The sequence below is a fragment of the Sorex araneus genome, chromosome 2 (assembly GCF_027595985.1).
Source record: "Sorex araneus isolate mSorAra2 chromosome 2, mSorAra2.pri, whole genome shotgun sequence".
NCBI classification, from domain to species: Eukaryota; Metazoa; Chordata; class Mammalia; order Eulipotyphla; family Soricidae; genus Sorex; species Sorex araneus.
In genome coordinates, this window is record NC_073303.1 from 15,682,050 (window position 1) to 15,695,303 (window position 13,254).

Below are 13,254 nucleotides of genomic sequence, written 5' to 3' on the forward strand. Positions count from 1 at the left end.
ATAAATATTTATGACATTACTGAAGCTTCTAATAACATTTGTGTAGAAGCTCACTGGCCTTGCATTCATATAAGAATATTTATATTTTTATAAGTGTATAAGCCTAATAATATTATTATAAGGTTTAAACACTACATATTCTTACACAGACTTTCCCAAATTGTTTGTCTATGCAGCCAGTCTCAATCTCCAATCAGAGCTATGTGAATTATATAACACATGTTTTCTATTCTAATTGTTTAGCAACATTATATAAGATATACCAGTTGTCAGAAAAAGATTTAATGCCAGTTCAAAGGATTTATGAAATATGAGAAGTGAGTGAGGATGAAGACTTACCCATAAGGCCTTCTCACTGCTGACTTGTCAAAAAGCAATTCGGTATAAGGTAATTTCTTAAATTTATCTCTGCCAACAGCCACATAAAATTGTCCATTCTCCAACTCTGATCCGCTCTCAACCAACTTCCCTTCTAAAGTATAGAGTCTGCAAAAATATGAATGCCAACTAGAATTTTAACAAGAAATTAAAAAAAACACTTAAATGACACTTTTCGCCCAGACCATGTGGCTGCTATCGTGGCCACGCAACCTCATATACTCTTCCTTCTCAGCAATGGAAAACAAATTATCAAATTATGCCTTTTCGGCAGGTCTGATTGTTGGAGGAAAACTCCAAATAGTAATAGTAGGTTTTCTGTTGAAATATTGAATGTGATCAATGTAAAGAGAGAGTAAAGTGGAAATCATCAGCCACAAAGGTGGGGGCGGGGAGATGGGAGGTATACTGGGGTTCTTGGTGATGAAATATGTGCACTAGTGAAGGGATGGGTGTTTGAGCATTGTGTAACTGAGACTTAAGCCTGAGAGCTTTGTAACTTTTTTCATGGTGATTCAATAAAAAAAATGATAATAAATAAAAAAAACACTTAAAACTACAAAGTTAATAAAGGCATTCCACTCTTCACCTGGCTCCTGTGTTACTATTCTAAGTATCAAATTAATTGCACATCTGTTATCCTGTGGCTATATCCAGCTGTGTGTTTCATGCCATAAGAAGCCTGATAATCTAACACAAAGATAAAAACAGAATAAACAAAACAATCTAGAAATCGCTACTATATTAATCTCTTATGTATTTATTGTGCTGTTGTTTGGGTCCCACCCAGGAGTACTCAGGGCCTACCCCGGAGTCTGTGCTCAAGGTCAAGGGGGTCCTTTCTGGAGGTGCTCAAGGGACAGAGTTGTGCCAAGAAGGGAACGAGGGCCTCCAGCACACGGAGCATGTGCTCAGCCTCCCAGACTCTCTCCAGTCCAGTCCTCAGGAGTTTAGAGGGAAAGAATTAACTTGCACAGATATTGATGCTTCAAAGTTCCACTTCTTTGGAAAATCGATTCTTCTCTCTATATTTTTGTGGGTTCTTTTAGAGTGTTTTTTTTCTTAATGTGTGGGCCAGGTTGACTAGTCCTGCAACTATATTCCATGCAAGAGCAGCCCTCGGCCAAAATACAATATGCAAACCCACAGACCTGGTTGAGAAGACAAGAATGGGGAGGGCAGGAGGGAAAGGGCCATTGCTGGCATTTAATGATGCAGAACTGCATAGCATTCATGCTTCTCTCTCTCTCTCTCTCTCTTTTTTGTTGCCTTCCCTCATCTTCCCAGAAATAAAGGGTTTCACGAGAACGTCCCTTTACAGTAAAGTGGCCTGCAGACTACAGTGAATGGCTAACTTATTAAATGAACAGTGACCATTTCACTATATTTTAAAGGGGTCACAGACTTTTTTATTTTTTATCAGATCTGGGGAAAACAAACTAGTAGAAAAACCACACTAAAAAAAATGTGCATTTTTGAAGCTTATAATTATTTTTGAAGCTGTCAATTGAAAGCATTTCGAGATATTGTCTTTTTTTAATTCTCTGAGTTCTCAAAAAGAATCTGGAGAGCAGGAATGGGGGTCTCCAGCATTTGTGCACTGTTGACAGGAACATACCTTGGTACCACCATTATGAAAACAGTATAGATGTTCTTCCAAAAAATCAAAATAGAAATTCCATACAGTCATTGCACGTCTGTGCATTTACCTGAGGAACCCAACACATCTAATGCATCCTAGTCCATCACACCATTATCCACGAGAGTAAGCGTCTACCAACAGATGACTGGCTGAAAGGAATGGAATATATGCACAACGGGCTCCGACGCAACTACCCAAATACCTGAAATCCTGCCTTTTACATTTGAGATGTCAGGTGGAGAAACACAAACATCATGTGATTTTAACCATGTCTATCTGAAGAAACCAAACAAATGAACTCAAGAAAACAAAGATTAACTTTTTCAAGAATTCTCAGCAGTTTCATATTACATCATTTTTAAGGTTTGCTGCAGATGCTGGAGCGATAGCAGAGTGGGTAGGGCATTTGTCTTGCACAGGGCTGACCCGGGTTTGATTCCTCCGCCCCTCTCAGAGAGCCTGGCAAGCTACCAAGAGTATCCCACCAGCACGGCAGAGCCTGGCAAGCTACCCGTGGCATATTCGATATGCCAAAAGCAGTAACAAGTCTCACAATGGAGACGTTACTGGTGCCCACTTAAGCAAATCGATGAGCCACAGGATGACAGTGATGACAGTGTTATAGTGATCATTAAGGTTAGTGACATTCACAAAGAGTGGGGGGATGCCCTCCTGATCTGTCTGTGTTGTTGCGGTTTTTTTTTTTTGATGAGGTAAAATATCCATATTATATGGAGCCAAGTATAATGGAGTAAAAACTAAAAATTAAATACCCTGAAATGTGACTGAGTTGCTATAAAGATGCTAAAGCTTCATTATTCATGATACTGGACTTCCATTCCACACCTAGAAACCTAATTTCCAAGACTTGGTGTGTATTTCTGGTTTTCCCGCCTTTGACCTAAACCAGGGTTTCCAAAGAGCAGCTTGCTCTACCTGAGAGTTTTCCATGGGAAGGGAAGAAGGCTCCTGTGTGAAGCTGGACGTGAGCCTCTGTGCATTATATGGCAGAAGCTGCCACCACTCCCCTTTCCCAGGTGTGATTCTGGACCCTGTGAAATGGCCCACAGGGTAGAATAACCTCTGGCTGAGAATCAGCCGCCTGGATACAGACTTTCTTCCTTCACCTTTCTTCAAAATCGGAAGATCTGTATCAACAGGGCAGCTGGATGGCAAGGAATTAAGTGGCAGCCAATAGGAGGACTGGTTAGTGGTTGGAATCTACCACAAGAGTGTGTGGGGTGGAGAGTAGACAAGACAGAGAAGCGACTGGCTTGATAATAATAGTTGGGAATGATCATACTGGACAAGAACTGAGTGTTAAAGTAGGTAAAGAGAGGCGCATATGCCGCCTGAGCCCATGTGTTGCTTGTGTCCACGTGGCCGAGCACGTGCGGTGCCCGAGCACATGTGTCGCCCGCATCTCCCCTCTTGAGATGTGTACTTTCATGCTTTTGTGTCTAATCTTAGGATGTGTGTAGAGCTCTCTCCATCCTTGGAGAAGCCCACGTTCTCTCTTGAGCGCATTACTCTTAATAGTCTCTCTCACTTATCCCTTCCTCCTTCCCTCAAAACCCTCTAAATAAATCTGTTTACTTAAAAAAAAAAAGTAGGTAAAGAGATATACACTACCACCTTTCAGTATCTGTATTGCAAGCCACAATGCTTAAAAGGAGAAGGGGGAGGAAGAGAGAGAGAGAGAGAAGGAGGGAGGGAGGGAGGGAGAGGTGCCAGCCATAGAGGCAAGCTGGGGGAGGGGGAGGGGTGATGGAAGGGAAACTGTAGACACTGGAGCTGGGAAATGTACTTGGTGGAGGGATGGGTGCTGGAACACTGTATGACTAAAACCTGATCATGAATAGCTTTGTAAGGGTCTATTTCAATAAAAAAAAAACTTGGGGAAAAATAATAAAGTTACATGCTAAGTAAATAAATAAAATAAAAGGTAGCTTAGCTATGGAGCCAGTAACAGATAGAAGCTGGCAGGTTTCCTCTACAGGTGAGAAAGAGTAATGAATACAACACAGTGCGTGATGTTGGCCTTTTTCATAGAAACACGTGTGGCTGGGGCTGGGGAGACAGGGCGGTAGGCAGGGCACTTGCCTTGCACACAGCAAACCCATCCCTGGGGAGTGATCCCCTGCCAGGAATAACCCCTGAGCACAAAGCCAGGAGTAGGCCCTAAGCACCACTGTGACCCAAAAACCAAAAAGAAAAAAAAAGTATGATAAAATTATACACAGGCATAATTTTACACATTTAATTTCAAAGTATAAAGTATATAAAATTGAATTTATGCATTTAAAATTATACATGCATATAAATTATACATACATATACATGTGTGTATGCGTATATGTGACTTCTTTTTGGTTCTTTGTTTTGCTGCACTGGGGTTCGAACCCAGGGCCCCAGACATATAAGGCAAATATCTTACAGCTGAGCCACATCCACTGCCAAATGTGACTTCTTGACCCGCTTTCTTCCTCTGCTACAAAATACAAGATTTAAGGATTCTTTCAATATATAAAAATGGTGTGTGGAGAGGGTCCTGCTTTTTTTGAACAAGCCAGTTTATCTTTCTTGTCTCTTCAGTGACTAGCTTTTTGTTTTTCTTTTTTCTTTTCTTCTTTTTGAAGGTGAAGGAGATCTGGTCTGTGTTCAGAAATCACTCCTGGTGGTGGGAGCTCTGGGAACCATACGGGGTGCCAGGGATAGAACCTGGAACGGCTGTGTGTAAGATAAGCACTCTCCCTATTGTACTATCACTCCAGCCCTTTTTGTTTTCATTCAGAAGATATTTATGGTTACTCTGGTGATCTAAATGGTTTTCCTGGAGGCAGGAGAGATGGTACAGTGGGCAGGATGCTTGCTTTGCACACTGCTGACCCCAGGTTCAAACCCTGGCACCACATATGGTTCCCCCGAACCCACCAGGAATGATCCTTGATTACAGAGCCAGGAGTAAGCCCCACGCACTGCCAGGTGTGGCCCCAAACCAAAACAAACCAAAATTATGTGTTTTGGTAAAAATAAAAAAACATTAGGAGGTGAGTAATTAGTAAGGCTTGAAGCATAATAAGTAGCAGTGCCTAAACATCAGCAACCCAAAACACTTTTTCCAAGTATTAAAATATAGGTGAAGAATAAAATCATGGCTGAATTTCAATTGTAAAGTCTATGAAATTTCTCCCTGATGGAAGCTGATTCATTTATTTTTTTTTACATAAGCATACTGGAAATAGTGCTTGTGTGTTCGAAGACTTACTCATGTTTTATTTAAGAGTGGGAATGACCCAAGTGAGCAGCAACTAAATTTCACTCATATTTGACAATGCATTAAGAATTACATTTCTCCAGTACCGACAGGGATGTGGGGGAAAGGAACCCACATCCACTGTTAGTGGGACTGTCATCTTGTTCTGCCTCTGTGGAAAACTGTATGGACAGGTCTCAAAAACTAAATAATCAAGTTCCCACTTGATCCAGCGATCCACTCCTTGACATCCATCCCAAGGACGCAAAAACACTATTTAGAAAAGACATTTATATGACTATGTTAACTGCAGCACGATTCACAATAGCCAAGATCTCAAAAACAAGTGTCCAAGAACAGATGACTAGATAAAGAAACCAAACTACTCAACTCTTAGGAAAGATTAAATCATTGAGTTCACTGCAATGTGGAGGGTATCATGAGTGGAGTCAGCCATAGGAAGAAGCACGGATACAGAATGAGCTCTCAGACATGGAATATAGAGAAACACAGTAAGGAAAAAGCAATTGGCCAATGGTAATAGACCCCGAGAACTGACTTACAGATCATGACTTATATAAGCTGGAGGGGTAGTAGGGAAGCTTGAAACATTGGTGGAGGGATGCAAACACTGGTGATGGATGGAGCCACGTCACCTTAAATATCATTGAAATGTTCCTGTAGAAGTGGCCATTGAGGGAGGGCAGGAAGAAACCATGGAAACACTGGTGAAGGGAAGTTGACACTGGTGACGAGACTGGTGTCAAATATTGTATGCCTAAAACCCAACTACCAATAACTTTGTAAATGATGGTTCTTTTTAAAAAATTATGAAATAAAATAATTTTAAAATAAATAAGAGGAAAAAATACCATGACTTGTCTCATAAAGTTGCTGAGTTAATTAAGTTCAAAATGTAAAAATAAAAACACTTGGGATAAGTCCTTGCACACAAGAAATGATCAGGATGTTGTTGTACATAAAATAAGTCAAATTAAGAAGCAATTAAATATTATTTTTACCCTAATGTAAGTACAAAGACAAAATGTTTATTAGCTTCACAGCACTGATGGGAGTGTGAAAAGCAAACCTTCTATGTACTTTGGGTGACAGTATAAATTAGCACAAATTCTGGAAACAGTCAGAAGAATCTATCTAGACATAAAAGACTTTTACTATTTGACACAGAAATTAGCTTCCTCAACATTAGTCTTCTGATATACTTTGCCTATATGTAAAAACATGTACATCTATGAATAACACCAAAATCTGGGAAATGACTTAAATTTCCATCAAGGAAAACTGTTAAAATAAGATAAGACAGTGCCAAGCACATATAATATTTTGTAGTGGGTAAAAGTACAGCTATTTTTTTGCTGACAAGAATAACCAAGATTTGTTATTGCAAAAAAAGGTGTAATCATACATTTATTTGCACACGTATTTCCATTTGTACTTTTTAGAAATAAAAGATACATGTGCCTTCATATTCATAAACTATTTCTAGGATGGTGCAGAAAAGTAGGGAGAGAGGATTGTGAGCCTAAGAGGAATAGTTTTTATTTACATGTTGTCAGTCTGAATTCTTTCCCATATTGAGGCATTCACTTCAGAGTGAAAAACTGCAATGGCTGTAAAATGGGCAAATATCGATGTATGTGAATATACATAAGCTTATCTCTGTCTACATTTACCTGAAAGGCACATAAACTATTTGGTAACCTATCTTGCCATATAGGTCATGAAGAGCTAGCGATAAGCAAAGAGACATGAAAGCAAGAAAATAGGATTGCAATCTACCAGTCTACCAGTAGAAGATTTTAGAATGAGATGAAGATAACTCTGGACTGGATTTCAAATGTTATTGGGTCCCATGTTAGATCTCTTCCTAACATGACCTGGACACATGGATATTATATAAAACCTTCCCTCGAAAAAGGAAATGAAGTCTGCCTCCAGTCAAGGATAACATCACAGTCATCACCATTTAAAAACCATAACTTTTGACATGGAGAGTATCAAGCTGAGTGAATTGAGTCTGAAGAAGAGGGACAGACATAGAATGATTTCACTCATTTGTTGGATATGAAAAAATAAAAGTAGTATGAGACTCCAGTCACTCCAGTCCAGATTGGACTAGAGGGCTAGCACAGCGGGTAGGGCGTTTGCCTTGCATGCAGCTGACCCAGGTTCAATTCCTCCATCCCTCTCGGAGAGCCCGGCAAGCTACCGAGAGTACCCCGCCTGCCTGGCAGAGCCTGGCAAGCTCCCCGTGGCGTATTCAATATGCCAAAAACAGTAACAAGTCTCACAATGGAGACCTTACTGGTGCGCTTGAGCAAATCAATGAACATCGGGATGACAGTGACAGTGACAGTATGAGACTATTACCCAAGGATAGTAGAAACAAGGGCCAGGAGAAATGGCTCACAGTTGGAAGTTTGCCACAAGCTGGGGTGGGAGGGCAGTTAGGATAGAGAGGGGACCACTGTGACAATGATAGTTGGAAATGATCACTCTGGACAAGAACTGAGTTCTGAGAGTAGGTAAAGGGATATATGAACAACTTTCAGTATCTGCACTGCAAAGTAAAGAGGAAGAGAGAACGAGAGAGAGAGAGAGAGAGAGAGAGAGAGAGAGAGAGAGAGAGAGGAAAAGTGCCTGCCATAGAGGCAGACTGGGGGGTGGGAAGTGGAAGGAGGGAAACTGGGGCCATTGGTGGTGGGAAATGCACACTGGTGACGGGATGGGTGTTGGAACAGTCTGAGCAAAGCCCAGTCATGAATAACTTTGTAACTGTATCTCATGGTGATTTAATTTCTTAAGAGAAATAAAAACCATGACATTAAATAAAAAACATTTAATCTTCACTTACATTTCAGTACGTGATAAAAATATCCTGTCTCTTCAAGTTCTGACACCCCCTGTTACTCATCCTTTCTGTCTCGCCTGCTTCTTAAATTCTATCCAACTCCTATGTCTACTGTTTATCCTACGAAGGGCACTTCCACCAGAGGAACCAGAAATATCTTCTGAGTGAAAACAGATACAGTTAACAAAGAGACAAGAAGCGAACTAGTTTCCTTCAAACATGCCCTCCCCAGCTAAAGCAGGGTTGACCCAGCCTATGTGTTCTCATCCCAAAGAATAAAGGCACTTAAACTTGTCCCAATGCTGCTACATGCCAAGGATTGGTCTAAGCTTTGTATAAAAATTATCTCATTCCTCTAAAAATTAAAAAAAAATCAAGAAAGTTTTATTCCTTACCCACCTCACAGGTAAAGAAACCAGAGTCTCTCCCGTGAATCAAAAATCAAATCTGGGGGCCAGGAACTTCTGAGATGCCTCCGAGACCCCGCCCTCCGCAAGATTTCCGTGACATACCTGTGCACAGCTCCGCTCCTCAGCGTTATTTTTTCCGTGACCATTTGCAGGACATGATCCCACTGACTCATGGCTTTTCTAGGAATGAGGAGGCGAGAGGCTGGGCTTATGAGGTCTCCATTTGCAATTAAGCTGGAGAAAGAGAAGCAAAGCCAGTGAGCCTCATCATTTGGGAGAGTTACACGGTTAAGCTCCACAAGAAATCCCAGGCTAAGGTCACACTGTTGGAATCCTAAACGCCTGAAATCACTGTATAATGAACAACTTTGTAAATCACGGAGTTTTTGATAAATAATAAATAAATTCAAAAAGAAGCTCATTTAATGCTTTTTTTTTCTTTTTGATGCTCAGGAGTTACTCCTGGCTCTACATTCAGGAATTACTCCTGGCGGTACTTGAGGGACCATATGGGATGCTGGGGATCGAACCCGGGTCGGCAGCATGCAAAGCAAACACCCTACTCACTGTACTATCATTCTGGCCCCATTTAATGCTTACTTTAAAAAAAAATAAAATCCCAAGATGAAAGAGAACCACCACACCAACGCCAGCTTGAAAGGCAAAGAGCTATAACTTACAAGATCGTGCAGGGTTCTTGAGGCGTTCTTCTAAAGCGAGCGGACACGTTGATCTTGCTGTGCGTTACTGGTTTTACCTTCAAGAGAAAAGAAATACAAAGCACTGAGCTCACACTAGTTGGGTGGGTCTAGGGTGTTCTCATTTCTAAGGAAAAACAACAGATTTCCAAGAACTTGACCGAGATCCACTGTGTCTATGATAATACTTTGCTTTTTGTTCCACTCAGGTAGACACTGGGATAACATTATCTGGCCTTCACCTAGCTCTCAAGAAAAGCCATTTTCCCCTGAAGAAGCATTAGCTATACTGCTCAGGATCTGTGCCCACGACAGAAACTGGCCAGCTCTTGGGAGAACGTGAGGCGATTATTTTTAAACAATGCTTTCTGGCACACCACAATGAATTATCCGACCTAAAATGTCTATGCTATGTTAACCCATTTCTTCATGAAATCTTTTTCACGTTTCCATTTTCATCAACGCACATCACCAGTTCACCGTGCTATGGCGTCCCAGAGGGTGACTTCATGACTCTCTCTGTGTGATCGCCAACACTCCTCCCACAGTGCCAAAACCAAACACTCTCCTCTCTTCTCCCTCATTCCTCCTGCTCCACTATCCCTTTACCAGGGTGAAAAAAAAAAAACCATTGTTTACTGTTTTCACTGAGTCTACAAGCCAACTCTGTGTGTGTGTCTGTGTGTGTGTGTGTGTGTGTATTGGGGTTGGGGGTGGGGGACAGTGCTCAGCTCATTTGCTTTAGTCATTCACATTCTACATGAGTGAAACCGTTCAGTAATTGCCTTTTACTTCCTGACTTCCTTCAGTTAGCATAATCACCAAAAGTTTTGCCCATTTTGTCCCAAATGACATAAGTTCATCCATTAAAACCATGGAATAGCAGGCTAGTGAGTTCAATAAATTTGAATCTTCACAATAAAATAATCCCTTAAAATCTTAAACTCCAAAGTGCCCTCCCGCTCCAGCTATAACCGAGTTCTGTCATCATCCTCACTTCATCTCATTTCCCTGCTCTCTGGATCTAGGTCCCTCCTGGACACTTGCACTCTCCCATCCTAGTCTCTTACACATCCCACACTCTGCATTAACCTTTTCCTCTTTTGCTACCCTGTAATCCCACTCCAGACACACTTGTTCTCAATCATTCTCTTCTCAGCCAATAGGAACCCAGATGCATGAAGTCTTCCAACCCCTCTTGCCTCTAGCATTCACCCCATCTACACCTTCCCCATGGTTCTCCCTTGCTGTCTGTCTAAGAAGACATGTATTCCTTTACAACTTAATTCAATATCTTGATTTCCTCTCCTGCTGCCTCTTACTTATTCTAATAATTGCCAGCTCCATCCTTCTCACACCCCTACTTTCTCCCATCCTCTGCTATCTGGTTTCCATGGACACCCTTGAAAGATAAAGCCCAACTCTAAAGTTTGGCCCACTAGAACCCCCAAGACCAGCCACTACTTGCCAGATTCCCTCCTCTATCAATCTTCTACCCAGAATTCTAGTTATGCACTTGAATCAAACTAATTCACATCCCTCTTTCCCTAAAACAGGATCTGCATCTATCCCCAAATCTGTGCATATCTTCCTCCTCTGCTTAAAATATCCCTCCCCAACTGCTAAAATTCCATTTGTTGAGCCCAACACATTGCCAATTCATCTCTCCTCATTCTTCTTTAGCTCTTTATCTCAAAACTCTGTCAGTTGTACTGATAATAATTTTACCTTTATGGCTTTCCCCCTTGAAAAATACTTAAAGAAAATTAAACTAATTGTAAAAGTAAAACATTTATAGAACTATATTTAATAGCAAGCACTATACTATGTAATTTATATACCATGTCATTTTTATACATCATTTAATCCTTTATTAAATGGAGTTCCTTTTAACAACTCAAGAAGCTGTGGGCTTAATAAATTTGCCTAAAACTACACATTATAAAAGGAAGAGTTGTTAGAGAGCTTATCCATATCTATGAACATCCAATTATTTGTGATGTACTTTGAGAGTTGTATAAAGATCAAATACTACCTCTAACTTCCTGATGGTGCCCTTGTTTCTACAAAATTGTACCATTTTTGAGAACAACAAGAAATATCAGCTAATTCTTCAGTACCTAAAAATACTCAGCTAATACCTATTAGCTTCACATTAAGTGTTTATTAAAACTTAAATAAAAGACACTCTTAGAAACATAGATCAATGGAACAGGAAAGTGACCCAGAAATAAACCCAGAAAGTGACCACACACATACATGCATAATAATTTACAACCAAGTAGTCAGAACTATGTAGTAGGAAAAGAAGAATCTCTTTGGAAATTGTGTTGAAAACTACACAGCCACATTCAAAGAAACATAAAAATGGACTGATTCCTATATTACTCTATACACAAAAAATCAACTTCAGATAAATCAAACACTTGACTATTAGACCTGAAACCATAAAAATCCTAAAAAGAAACACGGCAGATAGCACCTTGACATTGATGTTAACAATGATTTTTTAAATTTTGAAAACAAAGCAAAGGCAGCAAAAGAAAAACCAAACAAGCATGGCTATAGAACACCTGTACATCAAAGGAAACCATCCACAAAATGAAAAGATAACCTACTAAATATAAAATATTTGTAAATCATAGGCAGCTGGTCTTGGAATAGCATTACTCCATTCGATCCGATTTGTTTGGTTGTAACATTGATGAGAGAAAAAAAAATCAACCCCTGGCCAAAGCCATTGTCTCTGTGGATTCTGCACATCCTTCCCACAACTCTGTGGGTTTTCTCCAGGGACTCTTGCTTCCTCCCATATTCCACAGATGTACATGTCCAGGTCCAAATTGTTCTGGACTGAGTGGGTGTATATGCAGGTGGCAGGGTGAGGACTAGTTCCTGCCTTGTACTATGAAAAGCTGCCAGGAAAGGCTCCATTTTTTAGTAAGGGTAGGAGATGTTTTATACTTCCTATTAACTGTATTAATTTTATGAGAGCTGTCAGAGAGGCTCATTTCATTTTAGCCCTGAGATTTTAGCAGCCTCTCTTTACTCATCCTTCCCAACAGTGCCGTATTAGAGGCTCTTCAGGGTCAGGGGAATGAGACCCATCATTGTTACTGTATTTGGCATATGAATCCACCACGGGGAGCTTGCCAGGTCTCCCATGCAGGCAGTAAACTCTTGGTAGCTACCAGGTTCTCCAAGAGGGAGAACTAAGCTATCAGATTTACATGGCACCACATTATACAATGCTGGGGGCAGTTTCTGGGTGTGACTGCCTACCTACTGGAAAATGGGGGACTTGGGTGAAAGAGGCCCAGTCCCGAACCACACAGGCTTAGAGATCTCGGCCCTGGGTCCCGCACACCTGGGTTCCTCCGCAGGTTCCTTCATGCATGAGGCTCATCCTAACATGTGGAGAGTGGCCTTGAGCATGGCTGTGGCTGGGTTCCAGAGGTCTTCAACTGTCAGGGCTCTGTTCGGGGCGGGGAGGGGAACTCAATCTCTCAATGAAAATAAACTTTTTATTTGAAAATAAATATTTCTGAAACATGATAATAATGTTAATTATCACACACCTACTTGTGGAGGGAAAGCCACCGGGGGGATGGGAGTACCCCCCCCACAGACATCTCTGTACAGGAAATGGTTCTCATTGGTGAACAGCTGGCCAGTGTTACTTCTATAACCCGTGACTGAAACCAAATCAAATTTTAAAATATTTATGAATAATTCTCACATTCACTTGGGGCCCTCTATCTATTTCTAATGTTCCTGGCTCATTTTGTCAGTTTGGAACCACCAGCAAGCCAATATAGAATGTGCTTATAACTAATCTCTCTTGATTCTTCATGAGTTCAACATTGTCTTCAAATTGTTTATTTGAATATTGAGAGTCTAGTGACAGTCTGGTGAAGTGAGGGGAGGAATTATTCCTGGGCTATAAATGATGAGAGAGAGAGACAGAGAGAGAGAGAGAGAGAGAGAGAGAGAGAGAG

The 13,254-nt window shown here is 40.9% G+C and overlaps 1 protein-coding gene across 1 annotated transcript in view; it reads right to left on the reverse strand.

The window, feature by feature from the left end:
* The window catches only part of DCDC2 (doublecortin domain containing 2), a 156,241-nt gene that overhangs the window by 91,818 nt on the left and 51,169 nt on the right, over positions 1-13,254 (reverse strand). The window contains exons 4-6 of the mRNA XM_055127493.1: positions 9,239-9,315; positions 8,661-8,792; positions 340-486 (exon numbers count right to left, since the gene is read on the reverse strand). Coding sequence (XP_054983468.1) covers positions 340-486; positions 8,661-8,792; positions 9,239-9,315 — 356 coding nt within the window. The remainder of the gene's footprint in view (positions 1-339; positions 487-8,660; positions 8,793-9,238; positions 9,316-13,254) is intronic.